Source organism: Eleutherodactylus coqui, chromosome 4, assembly GCF_035609145.1.
Source record: "Eleutherodactylus coqui strain aEleCoq1 chromosome 4, aEleCoq1.hap1, whole genome shotgun sequence".
Lineage (NCBI taxonomy): Eukaryota > Metazoa > Chordata > Amphibia > Anura > Eleutherodactylidae > Eleutherodactylus > Eleutherodactylus coqui.
Window position 1 is genome coordinate 135,610,209 of NC_089840.1, and position 19,354 is coordinate 135,629,562.

At 46.7% G+C, this 19,354-nt stretch overlaps 1 protein-coding gene across 1 annotated transcript in view; it reads right to left on the minus strand.

Annotated features, from left to right (window-relative positions):
- The window catches only part of DSTYK (dual serine/threonine and tyrosine protein kinase), a 60,186-nt gene extending 41,428 nt beyond the window's left edge, over positions 1–18,758 (minus strand). Inside the window, exon 1 of the mRNA XM_066600163.1 lies at positions 18,462–18,758. Within this exon, the coding sequence (XP_066456260.1) occupies positions 18,462–18,672 (211 nt within the window). The 5' untranslated portion in view covers positions 18,673–18,758. The remainder of the gene's footprint in view (positions 1–18,461) is intronic.
- Between the last annotated feature and the right edge of the window lie 596 nt (positions 18,759–19,354).

A 19,354-nucleotide genomic window follows, 5' to 3' on the forward strand; every position in this document is an offset into this window, starting at 1 on the left:
GTGCTTATACAATGCCTTAGCTGGACGGTTAGGGATCGGTGTTCAGGTTAGGCTTAGATTATTCACTGTAAATGCTTCCATGTTACCCATGTGGCTACAAAACCACCTGGTCCTTAAAGGGACCTTTATACAGTGGAATTTTTAACTTTGATAATTTCTTAAAGGGGTTTTCCCATGGCTCACAGCCACTCTACTTCCTGGTTGCTGCTGACCAGGACATGTGACAGCTGCAGCCAATCACTGGCCACAACAGTGACCTTCTATAGCCATGTTCTAGTCAGCAGCAGCCAGGAAGGGCAGTAATTGTGAAGCACTTTCAAAGTTGTGGGAAAACCCCTTTAAAAGACTTGATTTCTCAATCTACTACTGGATGCCAGTGCACAGACAATGGGAGCAGATGGTATATGTGGCAGCCTGATTGAATGGGGAAGTTCTAATCATGACTTGACCCATCCCATATCTAATGTGGGAGGAAATCTGGAGGAACAAGTTCTTACAGATGAAAGTACCTTTTCGTTTTACCATTAGCAATTTTCTGCAACAATTACAAAATCATTATGCAAAGTAAACAATGGAGGTGAATTCCACCAGTTCCAAAGCCAGAAACTACCTACCATTTAAGAAGGATTGTCTAGTTTAGGAAAACCCATTTTAAACCATCAAATTAAGTATGAGGGACCTTTCTTTACAAGAGCATCTATGAAGAGTCTGACTTCTCTGCTTTACAAGTTCAGTAATAGGATGTAAAAGGCACTAGTGTAATACTACACTTTTGCTACTGGGGCGCTGTAGGAAAAACCATGTAACATGGCCAGAAGCCAGAATTTTTATTTTTAAAATAAAAGTCCAGAAATACAAAAAGGTTAAAGCCTAGAAAAAGGCCTTTTAAGAAAAGGAAAAAAAAAAAAAAAACAACCCTAACTGGAGTCACATGTCAACCAGCAGCACTAAGAACGAGGCGGACAAATTTGCTCCGGCACATGAGTTGGAACAATTAAGAAAAATGTGAAAATGGAAAACTGCTGATAATCAAACTATGAATGCTTGTTATTTTAATGCAGATTAACCTCGTGTAAGAGAGCTAAGTGCAAAAGTCACCGTCCTTCGACCTGCTCTGTAGGAATCCACTAGGCAGTATAGGAGGGTGCACATGGCAGCTTCCATCTACCACAGCAGATGTTCTACTCTTACAGCAACTTTCATGCCTGGTCCCAGATTTAAGCATTATAAACTAGTTTCCTACACCGTGCTGCAGGGCTGAGTTACTATTCAGTTACTGCCTTCTGATGACTGGCTGTGGGAAAAACAAACCCACATTATGTGTACGGCCTCCGACACTCTTCATTGCTTCCGTTTGCAGTGGCATCGTGCAGTGGAACCAGGTTGTCTAACACATTCATGCAACACGCTCCAAGTGTGTACATTGGCACACAAAAATGGCACATATTGAATTAAAGGGGTTGTCCTGCGCCGAAACGTTTTGTTTTTTTTGCATAGGCCCCCCCGTTCAGTGCAGGACAAACCCAAGGGATGTGTTGAAATTAAAAAAAAAACAAACAAATTTTACTTACCCGAATCCCCTCTCTGCAACTTCTTCCTTCTTTTCCTCCAAGATGGCCGCCGGGATCTTCACCCACGATGCACCGCGGGCTCTGTGCGGTCCATTGCAGATTTCAGCCTCCTGATAGGCTGGAATCGGCACACGTGACGGGGCAGAGCTACGCGATGACACTTAGAAGGGGGCGGAGCCAGAACGCCGCTCGGGCCCGGACCGACCAGAAGGGAGAAGACCCTTCTGCGCAAGCGTGTCTAATCGGGCGATTAGACGCTGAAATTAGACGGAGCCATGGAGATGGGGACGCCAGCGCAGGGAAGGTAAGTGAATAACTTCTGTATGGCACATATTTAATGCACGATGTATATTACAAAGTGCATTAATATGGCCATACAGAAGTGCTTAACCCCACTTGCTTTCGCGAGACAACCCCTTTAACTTAATTGCCCATCTCAAGGAACTGCAGCATGGTTGCAGATTTTTTTTTTTTTGCGCAAACAAATGTGCAAGTACAGTACGCACAAATACACAATGCATATTGCGTAAATCCGTAGTACGTGTGTGTAATGTGCTTCCACCTGTGTGACACCTGCCTGACACGTCACCCATGGACTAGAGGGATCAGCGGCCTCAAGTCAAACTGAAAGCTACCTGTGGTAATGAAAGATGACCTTACCACCCAACATTTCTTTCAAAAGGTCTACCGCATTAAATAATGGCGTACTCACACGCGCCCTTTATGTGGACCGATGTTTCACGTTTTTTCTTCAATTCTTTTTAAAGTTGCAGAATGCCCTGTTTCACTCCATTAACTAAAAGTCACCCATGAAAGTCTATGCAGCGGTAAATCACATAAACACGTTGCAAGCATGTGCGCTCTGGCATTCAGCGCCAGGCGACAAATACTGGTGGAATTAACCCTTTCCAATCCAATATGTATCCAGATTATCCTAGAGGGGGCTTACTCTTTCTGCCATTACACAACAGCGCTATATGCTGGCTAAAGCCAGTACTGCAGGAGGTGACACGTTGGATAGGCTCAGACAGCAGAGCGGCTGGCAATATACAGTAAGAGAACCCCGATGGACGCCTTCCAACATCAGAGCTGTACAGCCTTAAATCATAATGTCTTTAGACGTCAGACAGTGGATTGGAAAGGGTTAAGTCAAAAACTGACTGACTTCCCCTTTAGTTTGTGTTGCCAATAGCAACCAACCACAGCTCAGCTTTCATTTCTTCTACTGCTGAGGTAAAATGAAAGCTGCTGTGACTGGTTGCCATGGCAACACAGATTGTCTTTTGGACAGCTTCCAGTGCGATGCGGGGCTCATTGCTGTGGCCACTTCATATATTCCAGGACTGCTAGTCATAAAAGCACCATGCAACGCACAGGTATATCTCCTAGTCGCCTCCTAGTAACCTACCAGCGGGCAATCAGAGATTACCATTCCCTTGTCAGCAAGTCTGACAATGGCACCACCAATTACAGACCGCAAGGACACAACAAGTAACACCAAGCTGTCCGTTTAGGCCTACATTTCCAGGAGGAACAGCACAGATATAAGAAGATGCTCCACAGCGGTTATGTTATAGGACAGCCGATTTCTAATTACTCCCTGAAGAACCTACCGCGTCTCCCTGAAAATAAGACATAGCATGATTTTCCAGAATTTGAGGATGCAAAATGAGTCAGGCTTTGAGGATGCTTGAAATATAAGCCCTACTCCAAAATTAAGCCCAGCTAACAGTTAATTAAAAAAAGTCAAACCTTTTTGAACAAAAATTTATAAGACACTGTCTTATTTTTGTACTAGGCCATATTCACAAATGTGGATTCTGCCTGAAAATCCGCAGCAGATTTCCACCAACAAGTAGAGGCCTGTCACTTTTGCGCTGCACACAGATTTCAAATCCACCCAAGGAAGAGAGTACCATATAAAGTACAGCCTGACTTCATTACCAGCAATGAGACATTCTTAGATGGCAAATGTCAGCATGGATTACACGCAGAGCCCCTTTATGCCCACGGATAGAAGTCGCCCTGCGAACATCTCCTGAAGGAGATTATAAGACGTGAGGGGCAGAAATGCCACACAGCGGCTGGGGATTAAAATAGCCCAAAACGTTACATCACAAAGAAGTCTAGGAATGTTTTATGAAGCGAACACCCAGATAAAACCCTCTTTGTCTGCGACCGGCCATAAGTGAGAACGGCCCCTGAGATATGCCATGTGATCACTAGTCCTCGCCCGGCTGCTGAATGGAGTCAAGGAAAGTACATGGATCCAGTCACACCTGCGACTATACATTGCATATGATAATCTGGATTTGTATAGCGCCAACATATTCCGCAGCGCTTACATAGACGGGGGGGGGGGGGGGGGGGGGGTACAGAAAGACAAGTTACAGAACCACAGTAACATAGTAATCAGTTGATGGAAACACTAGGGGTGCGGGTCCTGCTCCAACGATACATATGATACAAGCTCAAAAAAGAACACTTCTATTGTGCCGCGGAGCCCATTGTTCTATGGGTGCGTACCCAATGCTGTAGGTATGCAGTTACACTGTACGGGCAGCATTTATATGCGCTATTGGAGACCAAAGGAAATTTAAGAGCAAAAAATAAGATATGAAACCAGAAAGACTGTGCATGACAGCGTGTGCGAGATATCCTGTCATCTGCAGTACAAACATGGCTGTCAGATACGCCGGCTCACTAGCGCTGTCTGTTCCATTGTCGGCCGTTTCAGTGTTTTTAATCGCGATGCGACGCCCACTGAAATGAATAGTGAGCATTTTCAGCGCTGTCAAAAACAAGTGTGGACGCAGCTGAAACTACAGCAAATGCTGCATTAAGGGAAAAAAAAGCTGCGTTTTCACCAGCGTACGAGAGTGGCCTATAGAGACGCACAAAATATGAACCCGAGCGATGTTTTACCGCATGGCATCACGATGCACGGGAAACAAGTCGCGGCATGTTCTATCTGGCTGCGGGAGCCCTCACATTGCTATTACACAAGCACTTTCACTGCAAAGCCCAGGTGGGGCTACGCTGACTAACCGGGACTTGTTAATACAGTCAGGGGGACAAGTCCAGGTCCTGGCTGCAATTAGTGCTTCACCACCTTCATTTTGCAGGGGAAAGACTACGGCCCACTCAGACGAGCGCTTTTGTTTATTCCCTTCACATACGCACACGCAACATGCGTATTTTGTGTGTTTTTTTTCCCGCCCCCATACACATACTATGCACACATGTAAACACAGGTCTCAATGCAAATCAATGGGCTTCTAGCACCGTGTATATAAGCAGGCTAAATACACCCATGTGAGCGAGTCCTTAGGCCAGTGTCAGACAAGCGAATTAAGACATGCCCGTATTAAGAGTCACTGCCAGACCTTACACTGGTGCCTCGTGTGGCCAGACATGTGGGTGCTGAAGCACTGATGCCACAGACTGGCTTAAACATTCCTCCAGACCTTAGTTCAGCAAAGAACCCGTGCGACCATCCTGCATCCAGGGCATCCGACACCAAGTAGTGCCATAAACTGCAAGAGCTCACCGATGCGCGGATCCCCAGGACACAACCAGATGTGGCTAGGAGAGCATCCAAGCATGGGGGCATAGATACTACCCCGTCACACAATGGGCTGCTGGCACACAAACTGTGCTGGAGCTCACCGATGCCTGGATCCCCAGGACACAACCAGACATGGTTACGAGAGCATCCAAGCATGGGGGCATAGATACTACCCCGTCACACAAACAGATTTTCTGGCCAATTTGGGATCCAGGTATCAGATGGTTAATGATTTGTTGCTAAGTTTTACAATTGGTTCATTATTCTCTTACTATTTCGCAGCGTGTCATTTCCATGAGCAGGGCTGTTTTTGTGATGCTTTTGGCATTCAGTCGCTAAAAAAGAATTTTCCAGTTTCTCAGGAATTGTTTGTCTGTGAAAGTCGCTTTGACATCTGGCAACGGAGAACTTTTAGAAGCACATTTATGTGGGCCTGAAGCACATGAGGAAGCTTCATACGGGCAACAGAGAGGCTCCATAGGGAAGCATGGGAGATTAAATTATATATAAGAGTTATGAGATAGCGAAGGCCGCGTTTCCCCCCTCCCTCGCAACATGAGTGAAAATATTGCAAATGTAAAGGAAACTATTGAAAAAAAAAGCATAAGTTTCACAATTCTGCATTTTCATGCACTTTAGGAAATTTGTGCGATTTTATCACCCATCAAACCAGCCTTAGGGCTTATTTAGACGACCGTATATCGGCTCTGTTTTCAAGACGATATATGGTGTCCTTGTCTGCAATGTGAGGGAAGGGATGGGGCGGAGCCAAGTGCTGGTACTTAGCTCCCGCCCCCTCTCCACACCTCTCCATTATTTGCAATAGGAGGGGGTGGAGCTCAGTTCCTGCTCCTGGCTCTTCCATCCCCCCCTCCCGCAGACAAGGACACCGTATATCGGCTCGGCGTGAAAACCGAGCCGATATACGGTCGTCTGAAATTGCCTGGAACATCCCTTTAGGGGCTATCACCTATCCTCTGGAGAAGCCATTAAAAGAAAATAAACTATTTAGGTGTTTTTGTACAGCATTTAGCGCAGTGCTAAATGCTGTACAACGCGCCCATTTATTTGTGGAGGGCTGCTCACACAAGCATCATAATATACAAGCATCATAATACAGCATTTACAATGCTGCGCTTTTGAGAGTAATGCATTTTTTTGCCTGTTTTCAGCTTTGTGTTGCCCATTGAAATGAATGGGCAGTGGTTTCAGCGCTGCTGCAAACGCGGCACAACTTTGTACAGCCCTAGCTACACTACAAAAAAAGCGCAATACCTAGCAGGTGCCGTCTGGGTCCATACCGCTGCAAAAGATACTGTTGGTGCTGACAAGTGCCCGGAAGCCTGCCTGGAGCTCCAGAGGGCAGCAGGAGGGACCCGGACAGTGCCTGCTAGGCCAGTGGTTTTTCCCCCTTCAGTTTCCTTGGCTGCATTTTCAGCTGTGCTGGCAGAGCGCATGACAGTGCTCTAAAACCACAGTAAACGCAGAGTTTAAAAAAAACACCATGCTTCTTCAAACACCTGTGTGAATGTGAACGACTTCTCATTGGAATGAGCCAATGATGTATCTGCTGCCCAGCAAACCCTGACATTTGCTCATTTAAAACGAGAAGTCAGCAGGTCTGAACGGAGCTTATATCACTTTTACACTACGAGAGCCTGGATATCATAGGCCAAAAACAGAACAAACACTAAACCTTTCTAAAAGTGCATGCAACAGCTTCTAAAAAGGTGAGGTTTCAGCACCAACTTACAAGATTCTACGCCCAAGTCTCAAGTTCCACACAGCGTGGTGAGAACTGCAGCTAATTCTCTAGAGTGCGCGGACCGACTGTCGGACACGTATTGGAGAAGCCAGCTGAGCAACAACACCGGCATGATTAAACACGAAGCCACACGGCTGAAGAGCACTTCCCATCATCAGCCTACCACTAAACCCAACTTGTCACTGGCTGGCAGCACAATACCAGATGAACTTAACCTTTTTGATGTACACATTGAAACGAGATTGGATACGAACACCATAATTACAAGTCACTTGCACTAATTAGGCAAATCAACCATTCCAGAAGAAGATGAAGCTTCAGTACTTTTCTGATTAGGAAAGCAGAAGGGGGGAGAACCAAGCACATTGAGTTTTTCCTCCCATTTTCAAAAAGAAATAAAAATCACAACTCTTTGTCCAGCAATGTGGATGTCTGAGGGCTTGTTTTTTGCAGGACGATTTGTATTTTTGAACAGTACTAGCTAATGTGCCGTATAATGTACTGGGGTAAAAGTACATTAAAACTTACTTTTAAAAGTTTTAAAGTGGAGTGAAATAGGGAAAGGGGGTTAGAACAAAAAAAGATAAATAAATTAAAAAAAATTCAATTCTATCAGCTGTTGTGCAAGAAGGGAGGGGGGCTTTTTTTAACCCGAAGTTAAAGTCAAATTTATGGAGAGCAAATACGTGTAGAGCAGAGGGTTTTCTCTTTTTACAGTGTTAAATCAGTTCCTTATTTCTGCAGCCAGGCTTCCGGTAACCGATCTACCAAGTCCTTGCTGTATAGGCCTTTGTGAGGTTTGCCAGTTCTGAGTATCCTACAAGTTGTATTATCAGGAGATGACGCTACTTTACTTATCCCATCTACAGTCAGTAATAGAGAATATCCTGCATTATTCCAAAATAGCATCCATCATTGTGTGGCTCACAAGTCTGGTCAGCAAAACCAGACGCCGCACTACCACAAACCATGGAGCTGCTGCTCGAGTAGGATTTGGGTTAACCGGCAAATCCCTGGATGTCAACAACTGGGCCGTGGAGGCTTCAGAGTTTCACAAGTGGGCAGATAAGAGTCTACACTTCATACATGATGCGGTGAACTCTTGCCTTGATCTGCAGGGTGGTCACCATTTGTGAGTCTGCAGAAATCACGGCCATTATTTTCAATGGGGTGGGGGAAATTGTATCAAGGGTTTGGTTCAATTTTTAATTTTTCTGATTGCCACACGTGGTTTTTTTTTAACACCGATGCCATTTTCTTATCACACTTGCAGTGAAAGTCACAAAGCGATGTCTTTGGAGCTTTCTCGCACCACCATGGCACTCGCCCGTGTGAATGCACCCATGTAGACCAGAATGCATAAGGGAGCAGTTTTCAATCCTGTATGGCATAGAGATGTATACAGAGATAATACCCCAAACGAGGGGAGGAGAAAACCCAACTCCATGAGAAGACAGATGCATCATACTTGTCTGCAATATATAAATAGAGCAGAGAAATCATTACATCGTCATAGCAACTAATGAGAAAGATTTTCCACTCCCTTATCTGATTGAGGCTGGAGAGATGATGTTCTACATAAATACTTTATTCAAAAGTGGAAACCAAAAAGCATAAATAGCAAACCAGCTCCTGTGTTAGAGGCAGCGCCCCCCCCCCCCCTCTTCTGCTAAATACTTGTGACCCCAGTGAAGTCACACCAGAGAATCTCATCTAACTCTACAGCGTGCCGTTCCTCTGTTAATCCTCTGAGAAATTCATGAATAAATTGACACCTGAAGGCTATCTCTGCCCTGATACAGAAAGCCATTCTACCTTGGGACTAAAGCCTGCCCATACCGTCTTCCAGACCATCTGTTATACGCATTAAGTGAAGCGTGTTGCTGCCAGACCGCGGGTCACGGGACCTGAACTTTGTATGATATGCGCATATACCGTAGTTCGGGTCCGGAGTCCCACAGTCAGGCCGTGACACACTTTCCATCTGTACATGAAACAGATGGTACAGAAGACAGTGCGGTCGAACCCTAAACTTTTTGCGCCACCAGAAACATTGGTGCTACAATTTCTATTTCACTTTCAATGGGCCTGCTGAGATACCTGAGTGGGATGCACTTTAGTCATTTCAGTTGGATGGGTGGAAATAGAGGGCCACCAGTCCATGCTCCGCCAGTGTGATGAAGGAAGCTATGGTATTATTGTATCTTGTCACCACAAGGAAGTAGGAGGGGAGACAAGATTGACAGGGTGGTAACGCCCCCTGTTCCTGATTGGCTGGCAGCTTCCTCCCCTTCCTCGACCTCACAGGTCCTGCTAGTCACTGAGAATGTTGCCCGGATGGGAAAATACTTAGATGGGGAGCTGAGTAGCTTCCCGGACTGACTCAGCAGTGGTGGCAGTGACAGGTGCTGAAGGTAGAGGAGGCAGGGGAGCAGTACCAGACACCGGGCTCCCATCTCCCCTTTACTGGCCCTGTTGTCACTCTCCCTGGCATGGAGAGAGGTGATTGGACAGCTGGCTCATGAAGCAGTGGGGCTGCTGTTGCTGGCAAAAACAGGTGGAGGCTGAGGAGGGAGCATGCAGGGAGGCTTCATTGAAGGGGAGTAGCTGAGCTCTGCAGCATCAGCGCTCCCCTGTCACAGCAGAAAGACACTGAAAAGCCACAATACACAGCTGTGGATGGAGATGGAGGGGGACCGCCTGCTCTGGGGACACCGATAGCAGCGTCTGCAGGAGATGGAAAGGTCGGCTGCTCATGGGACACTGATAGCAGCAACATCTGTACTGATTTTTGCCCCATGGTGGGTCAGTTTTCCTGTTAGGCTTAGATTAGCTCTAAATGCTTCCATGTCACACCTGTAGCATGAAAGCATTTAGAGCTAATAAGCTAAGCCTAACAGGAAAAACTAACCCCAACCCTCCAGGCCAGGCAAAAATCAGTACAGCACTGCAAAGACCTTCAGGAATTCAGCCAATCGGGAGCTAGGGGTGTGACAGGGACGTTTCTCCATGCAAGCCTTATCAAACCCCTAGCTTCCTGGTGGTGACAAGATACAATAATACTGTAAGCGACCCCTGAAGTGACAGCCAGAGGGAACATGGTACCTCCATTCTCCAGATCAGCAGGAGTCTCAGTGAGACCACCAGTCAAAAATCCACACCCTAGCCTGTGCATTAGAGGTGACTTGCAATCTTGGTACAACCCCTGTAGAGAAGGTTTTACCTACGGGGGTGCTCACAAATGGCACTTCAGTGCCGATAAGCATCACAAGCCATGGCAAAACACACACTGTTGAGTGCAGATTCTGATGTGCATCTGCAGAGGATTCCACTCTTTAAACTGAAGGGGAAGAAGTCTGCAGAGGATCCATATCAGATTTTGCATCAATGATGTAGATTCTGGTGCAGATTTTCTGCATCAAGTCCGCTACATGTGGCGTAGTCGTCGAGTTATAGTTGTGAACATAAATGAGTTTTTCATATGAAACATGTTGTATTAGCACATTTTTTGTGCTGGGACTGGTTTATAAAGCATAAATTGGTAACCAACTTCCTTTAAGATTTAACACATTAAGTGCTGGTTGCACCAACCATACTGTTGATCCAGGTCTCGTTAAAGTGTGATTTTCAAGGAACTGGGCAGTTGTAAAAAAAAAAAAAAAAAAAAAAATGAATAAATCACCCTTTCCTTGGACCCATGAAATGGAGTTGAACAGCTCATATTGTATCCATCTATCAAAAATAGGATCTATGTATGTGCCACCATAACTCAATGCCTTGAGCAATTTGGTATTAAGCTGTGATTGGTTGCTATTGGTAACAAGAATTACAGGGGAAGTCTGTTTTTGATTTTTAATTACACCAGTATTACACAGAGCTCCTGCTCCTCAGATAATATCTTAGGCTGCCTGTCCACGGGTGTTGCGGTATCCTACGGTGGATCAACGCCACGGGAGCCACTGCCGGGGAGCCGTACCCATTGGACAGAACTCTGCTGTGAGCCTGACAGATAGGCTCACCGTGGAGAATCACGACAATTCGCAGCATGCCGCTATTTGCCACCCACAAGCGGAGAATCACTACGATTCTCCGCTTGTTGACAGGGGTTTGAGCTTTCCATAGCAGCACAATGGAAAGCAGTCACTGCGTTTCTTGCGGCCGGATTATCGTCGCGGGGAACGCAATGCAAAAATGCCTGAGGACAGGCGGCCTTACAGACAACTTCCCTTCTCATGCAGTAAGACATTATGGTAGACCTCCTCTTCCTCCTACTAATATATCAGTACACACACACACTAAAATATCTATCTCATACATAAATTCTTTCAGTGTCCCAAAATAAACTACACGGTCAACGCCGGGTAATCAGAATTATAATTAGTAGTATTATATAAAAGACAGTCACCATGTTTTTCCACCCCTCTGAGAACACCAGATTGAAGTGCCCATCACACTTTGGAGAAACTTTTATTAGTAGCAGCCAGGCCCAGAACTATTCCTGCATATTCATGAGCTGCAGCTCGGCCACAGCCACCCCACACCTCCAGCCAATGATGGGCAGCTCTATGTACAGTAATGGCAGACAGCTGTTAATGGCTGGAGGGCAGAGTAGGTGTAGCTAGCCAGCAATCAAGAATATCCAGGTGTCTTCTATACATGTGAGGCTACTAATAAAATGCAAGCTTCTATAAAACTGCTGCACAGACCCACACAGACATGAGTAACCAGAGGGGTGCAAAAACATGGCGACAGTCTCTGTAAGGAAAGTGTTGCAACAACACATTTTGATTTAAGATTTGCAAAACAAAGTTCACTTCAGCAATCAAGGGTTGAACCTAGTAGAAATGTAGCGACATTGTGATTAGCGACTTCCCAGCATTCACAGCGATAGTAAAAATATGGCCGCTACCAGCAAACATGGGTGTAATATCACCACCCAGGAAAGGCCCATCAGCGGAGTCCACAACTTAGCATTTTGGTGGCTACACTAAGTTCAATTAGTTTAGTCGCGAGAAACCTGGGGATCAAATTGAGTGTGGATCTGAGCCAAGACCACCAGTTAACCCGTACTGGTGCAACGTGTTTCCACTGGATTTTATAACACTTTAGTGCCCTCAGAAAAGTAGTTTGCATGAAAAGACAACCGGTTAATCTGTTAATCTGTAGCCTCAGTAACTGCTTAGGTTGAGACCTCCTTTCATCTTGTCTGACAGCAGCCATTATCACATGATTCTGCACAAGATCCAACTAATTCACTTAGAATTCACAACGTAGCTTATGCCTGAAACTAGAACAGAACTCCTCAAATAGCGGTGAGATCACAGTAATACCCCTAGGAACGTCTCCGCAGGTCAAGCAACGTGCTCCGGGATCACAAGATGAAGGCGTCCAAAGACCCACGCAGCGCTCTTAGTGTACAATGGGGCCCTTTACCTACACTTATACCATGGGACACATGTCCAGCCAGGAGAAGGAAGGCTAGATCAATATGGAGAATGTCGCTCTATATAGAAATTAACAGCTACACGGACATGATAACTACCCAGTATATTTATATCCGGAAGCAGCAGCTGACCGACAACAATGAATGTGCCCGGGGAAAAGAAAACGTCACTTAATAAAACTTTCCCTCTGCTTTGTAATAATGCCAATTAAAGCCCCCACTACACGGCACTGAGCGGTTTGCACCACAGTCGTGCCATGTAAAGGCATGCAGTGGAAGAAGAATTCAGGTCCTTCATTCAGGCCATAAAATAGTCATTTCCTTTAACCCCTTGATGCTACAGGATCCAAGTCCTAGCTGTGGGGTTCTTAACGCAACAGGATGCAAGCTTACGTTCTGTGAATGGTGCAGGATCGAAGTGGAGCCCGCACCAGCCAGTGGCATAAGCTGGCCGTCAGATATCCAGCCTCTAGCTGCAACTGTAGGGATACAGAAGAACAGATATTCCGGCCGTTAACGATATATGCAGATCGCAGTATGTAACGGGTTCATGCTCTCTTTGGGACGTCATCGGACCACTGGGATGTAATCATAAAGGGCGGATGGGATATTTGCTGCGGAATCTGCAGTCAGCCACCACACTGCGAATCTGTAGCACATACAGCCCGTTACTCCTCATGGAGATCTGCTGCTCCCTGCACACAAAAAGAAATCAATTGCAATTTCTGTTCGCAGAGGAAAAATCGTAGCATGCTCCATTTTCAGGCAGGCTCCGCAGATGGCTTCCATTGAAGTCGATAGAAGCCGTCCGACTCGCAGCCCATCCACAATGAACATTGCGGACAGGTCACGGATACCACGTCAGCTAGTAATGGGGTGGGGGAAAAAAAAAAAAAAAAAGACAAAAAAATCTGTACTGTGCATGTGCAACAGCGAGCCGCTGGGTGCATCTACAGTACAAAAATGATGGCGACAGCAGGTACGCACAGACGCCACTGCCAGACCCGGATATCTGCTGCGGGTTTCTGCCTCTGCCATGTGCAAGAGGCCTAAAGTGATTTAAAAAGCCGTAGCTACCCCAAAATGATACCAATAAAATCTATACAGCTCGTCAAGCAAAAAAAAAATAAAAATAAAGCCCTCTGAGCTCCGCCAAAAGAAAAATAAAAAAGTTATAGGACTTTGAATGCAACATTGTAAAAGTAACTTCCAAAAAAGGATTATGTAAAAGTAGAAAAACCTTAGAATAAAAGTTATGGCTTTTGAAGAGTGAAGATGGAAGTCCCCACAAAATCATTGTGTCCTCAAGGTCAAAATAGGCTGCGTCACTGAGGGGTTAAAGAGGTTTTTAGAGTTATTGATTTATTTATGTAGTTTTGGGCTCTTGTGCCAAAAAACTAGAACATTAATATGCTCACCGTGGTGCCGGACCATCACAATGGCACCAGGCCTGCTAATGTAGAAGCCCCAAGGCAGGTTTACAGGCTGTCACCGATGATGTTCCTGCTGGTCTCTTATTGGCTGATATGGTCATGTGGCTAAACAACCCACAAGACTGCTGCAGCCGCTGTAAACAGACCCTAGCAGCAGTTGGGGGTGTGCGTCATTGGAGGGGGTCCCTTCACTGACACCAATGTCAGGGGGGTTCCAGAAGTTCCTGGAAAACCCTTGTAAACTGCTGCAAACTGAAGTCATCTTTTTGTCAGACCCATCAGCTTCAGCAGTTAAGACATCAGCAAAAAACACACTAATGATGGATGAAATGCTAATGTGAACACAGCCCCTCCCACCGGCAGCAAGTCCACTGACCAAAACAGTCGCCAAAAGTAATTACCGGAACTTCAGTCATTCTGTAAAAAGACAGAAAAAAAAAAAACCCACACACTAGAATTCCACAAGAATGAAGTTAGGATGCGGAACAGAGCAGAGAACCTATCCAAGAACAGAGCGGAGAACCTATCCAAGAACAGAGCGGAGAACCTATCCAAGAACAGAGCGGAGAACCTATCCAAGAACAGAGCGGAGAACCTATCCAAGAACAGAGCGGAGAACCTATCCAAGAACAGAGCGGAGAACCTATCCAAGAACAGAGCGGAGAACCTATCCAAGAACAGAGCGGAGAACCTATCCAAGAACAGAGCGGAGAACCTATCCAAGAACAGAGCGGAGAACCTATCCAAGAACAGAGCGGAGAACCTATCCAAGAACAGAGCGGAGAACCTATCCAAGACGTTCCCAATGTGCAGCCAGGATCACACCATGACGGTGCTGTGGCCAACCGCCGCTGTGGGACATTACGTCACGAAGGACAGCGCATTGTAGTGCATACACCAGCACCACGAGGGGCTTGTATGCGCAGCGTGAATTCGTTTCCTCAGGTGGTCAATTAACAAACAAGCGGTCAGTCGCTGGCCGCGTTTACACTGAGCGGTTAAGGTTCAAATTAGAACAATCCAGCGATCTTTTTGAAGGATATCGTTCCGTGTAAAACGCACAAAAAGATCGCAGAGGCAAGAATATGCCACACCATCTTCTAGGCTTTAGACTCGTTTTAGGTATTTTTTGTGGCAGGTGTCGCCGGCCTCTCAGAACTCCTCTAGTATACGGGACGATTCGCTGCAGATCTGTATACAGAAGACCAGCATATTCTAGCCGGAGCGAAGCGGGCGACATTATAATATCCATCATCCACACTGTGGAAAGAAGAGCCACGCTGTCTGGAGTTGAAGGGATGTTATCTGGTACCCGACCTTTACATAGGGCTGACTGTAGGCCAACAAACAGTGCGCTACTTACCCCTCCGCCGCCCTCACGTTCCAACATTGTTACAGCTGTCGCCGGAAGTCAGGTGAGCGCTGCAGCCAATCAGAGGCCAAAGCACCACATTCCCAAACTCCTGGCATCTTGGCACTCAGCATGTGTGTCAATGCCGGGAGAACAAGCGGTAACGTTGTAGACGCCGATTGGCTACAGCAGTCACATGACTTGTGATGGAGTCAGCTGTCACAACAAACGATAGGATTACAACGAAGTCAAACTCAGTTTTTTCAATTTTACCAAGTCAGTCCTGTTAAAGGGATGTTGTCTGGAAACTAGACAATCCCTTTAAATCTGCAGCATGTCTATGCATTTTGCCAATTTTCACCTCATTCAATGAACAAGCTGAAATATGCAGTAAAATCCACGTTTAATACATGCAGACTTCCCCCGACATTCCCAGAAACTTCCATATGGGTCTTTTATACTTCTGGTCTATCCTCAAGATAGTAGAAGGCTGCAGGGGTCCGACTCCCAGCTCCCCCACAGATCAGTGGATGAGCATCCCATTCATGGTATATCATGCCTTGTCTAGCTGCTGAGCCTGACATAGGAGCACAAGCCCCCCACTTGGATGGCACTTATCTGCAGTACCAGGCACAGCCACTACCAAACGTATGGCACTATGAAGGGGACAGCTAGAGCGCTGCAGGCCCCTCCTTCAGTGGATCGGTGGTCTGCCAGCAGTCAGACTCCCAAGAATCACATCTCATTAAAGTACCAGAAAGCCTCTCTTAAAATGATCCATTCCACAAGCTTACTGCACAAACCCCTAGAAGACCTTTAAAGGGATCACCTTCACAATGGGGAGTTTGCCAACCTCATGGCAGCCTTGAGTAGATTACACACAGATCTAAGTGCATTGATACGCTCACTTTCACTGCACATTTGTGCGATGGGTGCACCTGTGTTCTACCGAATTTTAGGAGTGTGCGTGTGTGGTACACATTTGCTCCCATTTACTTCAATTAAGTTAATTATGTTCATGTGCCATACGCTCAAAAATAAAGCTAGCTGGGTGTTTTTTGCACAAACGAGATGAGCGCACAGAATACGCTCATGTGAACAAGTCCATTGGGGTCAGTGGATTCTATTCACCAAGTTACTACATGCACAAAGGAGTTTGTGTGACTAAACCCTTAGAGAGGCCTGAGAACTCAGACAGGACGTCCCAGTCCAGTCCCCAGCCATCAGATATTAGGGGCTCATTCACTCACACGTATTGCGGATTTCGGCCCGTGAATACACAGCACGCTCACAGGCAGATTCCCGCCCCACCAGTGGGTAGAGATTTCTGCACGCCCATTGATTTCAATGGACTATTTTGCTGCATTACACACACCAAAGTAGGACAGGCGTGGGCGGGGTTCACGCAACTGACAATTACGGGAAAGGACACATTACACATGTAGTGCCCACAAGACCTGCAGCTGCAGGATAAGTGACCCAGGCAGCTCCTTCTGGCAGTTGGATCACCATGCTGCCCGCAGCTCCGAGCAGCCTGCCATCACCCATACAATCTGTTGGAGGGGGACACATTATGTGAGCATCTATGGACAGCACACGTCCTCCTGAGCCCAACCGGCTGCAGCTTGTCTCTAGCCAAGATGCCACAGCCCACATGGGCACACTGACGGTATACCCAGCATCACTAGACTTCTACGGGGCATCAGCCACTGGACAGTGGGAAATCGAAGATGAGAACCTACATAGCCAACTGGGAGAAGCTGCTGCACCGCCCGCAGAGCCAGCATCACTGGCAATGCCAAGCAGCTAAATGCTCTTTTACATAAAACACTTATTCAAAGTTTGTTGGATTGTGCGAAGTGTATCGATAATCATTCTGTGTAAATACGGCCAGTGAGATTTCATTCACTTCTCATTCATTTTAGGCCACATAAAAGTGGTACAGTGAATGAAGGAATGAGGATTCGATTGCAGTTGTGTTCCTATATCTGCCTGTATAAACGGCTCCCTGTGAGATGAGCGAATCACCGTCTGCTCCTGCACATGATTGGTCTCTCCGTGTAAGACACCCCGAGGGCTCATTCACATTGGCGTATTCAGTGGTGGTGCTTGAAATCCAGTGTTTTCACAGACCGAAGATCTGCGCATTTCCAGCTTATCGCATTATTATTTAATTAGGATGTATCCATTATGTTTTTCAAGCATGAAAAAAAAAAAAAAAAAAAACCCACACGCAATGCATTCCCATTGATTTGATGTGCAAATCTGCATGCGTCATCCGTGGTCACGTGTCCTCATTGCCTTAAACGGGCCATTTCGGTCAGCCATACAGATTAAAGGGGTTGTCTCGCGCCGAAACTGCTTTTTTTTTTTCAATAGGCCCCCCGTTCTGCGCGAGACAAACCCAAAGGGATGGGTTAAAAAAAAAAATATATATATATATATATATATATATATATATATATATATATATATATATATATATATATATATATATATATATATATATTTATTACTTACCCGAATCCCCGCTCTGCGACGACTTCTTTCTTCCTTCTCCAAGATGGCCGCCAGGATCTTCACCCACGATGCACCGCGGGTCTTCTCCCATGGTGCACCGTGGGCTCTGTGCGGTCCATTGCCAATTCCAGCCTCCTGATTGGCTGGAATCGGCACACGTGACAGGGCGGAGCTACGATGACAACGCGGGACCAGCTTTCCGGCACGAGCGGCCCCATTCACCAGACAGAAGACCGGACTGCGCAAGCGCGTCTAAAAACGCCAGAAGACAGCGAATTTAGACGGCACCATGGCGACGGGGACGCTAGCAACGGAGCAGGTAAGTGTATAACTTCTGTATGGCCAATATTTAATGCACGATGTATATTACAAAGTGCATTAATATGGCCATACAGAAGTGTATAACCCCACTTGCTATCGCGAGACAACCTCTTTAAGGGAGAACAAGCGGCGTTGGTTTCTCATGCGTGTAAATAAAAGTCTGAAACCTGCAACGCAGATCAACAGCGTCTGCGCTCGCCGCATTACAGACACGGAAAAAAAAATCTTTTGCATGAAAATAAACACATGACGGTTTCTCGTACATCACAACACAAATGTCGCACGGTTTTCTCGCCCGTATGACTGAACCCTACAACTAGAGGAAAGTAATCGTGCAGTCCGGCACCCAGCATCCTGGGGGTGGCACCAGCAGCCTCTGCCCCCAGCATGCCAGCACTACTAAACCAAGCAAAATGCAGGGAAGCTCAGCACCATCCTGGAACTTGTAGTTCCCCACCGCTGTCACACTGTCATGCACCAGCTACCCACCTGGGGCGCTCTTACTGAGCTCCCCGTTCAGGTCGAGCTCCGGTATCCCGCTGTACGTGTGTTTGATGTCCCAGAAGAACTTCTTGGTGTCCCGCAGGTTCTGGTGCAGTCTGCCCAGGTGCTTGTTGTAGTAGGCGAAGCTTCGGCCTAACTCCCGCTGGAAGGACCCGGAGCCCCCGCCAGAGCCCTTCCGTCGGTCGCTGTCCTCCATCCCCGCTCAGCCCTCGGCGGCCGCCGCAGTACAACAACAACCAGGCGCACTGCCCATGGGACGGAACCTTTATCATCAGCCCGGGGGTGAGGCGGACAGCTGTGGTGACACACGCATGCGCACGGGACAGCGCGGGGCCTGCCGGGAAATGTAGTCCGGAGATGGATGGCGTCTGTCAGGGAGCCGGCGGGACGCTTTCTTCGTTACTGCTGGCCGTTCTGTAGGACAGTATAGTGCCATGTGGAGCTTATATGAGGCAAGGTTGAAAGTTAGGACCCCCTTCGTAGGGTACAGCTGCTGCTGATACCAACCAATGGAATCCCAGCGTTCAGTTGTCTGAAGTAGGTTGGAAATAGAATTGACCTAACAGGCAGTTATAAAGAAAGCTCTGTAGAGGAGATCCGCGCTCTGCAGTACACTGTATATATCAGCATGCCCCAACCAGACTTACGTAGCGCTGAGCGATGGTCAGGAGTTGCGGTCAGCGCAAATTTTTAGTCTAGGGCTGCATGACATTTTTGGCCACATCTCGTAGCCAAAACCCCACTATGGCCTTGCTGCATTGCATCCTGTTGCAAGTTACCGCGACTAACAGAATGGCATTTAACAAGGAGAAATACAAAGTCCTGCATCTGGGCAAGAAAAATGAAAAAAGCACATACAGAATGGGAGGAATTGAGCT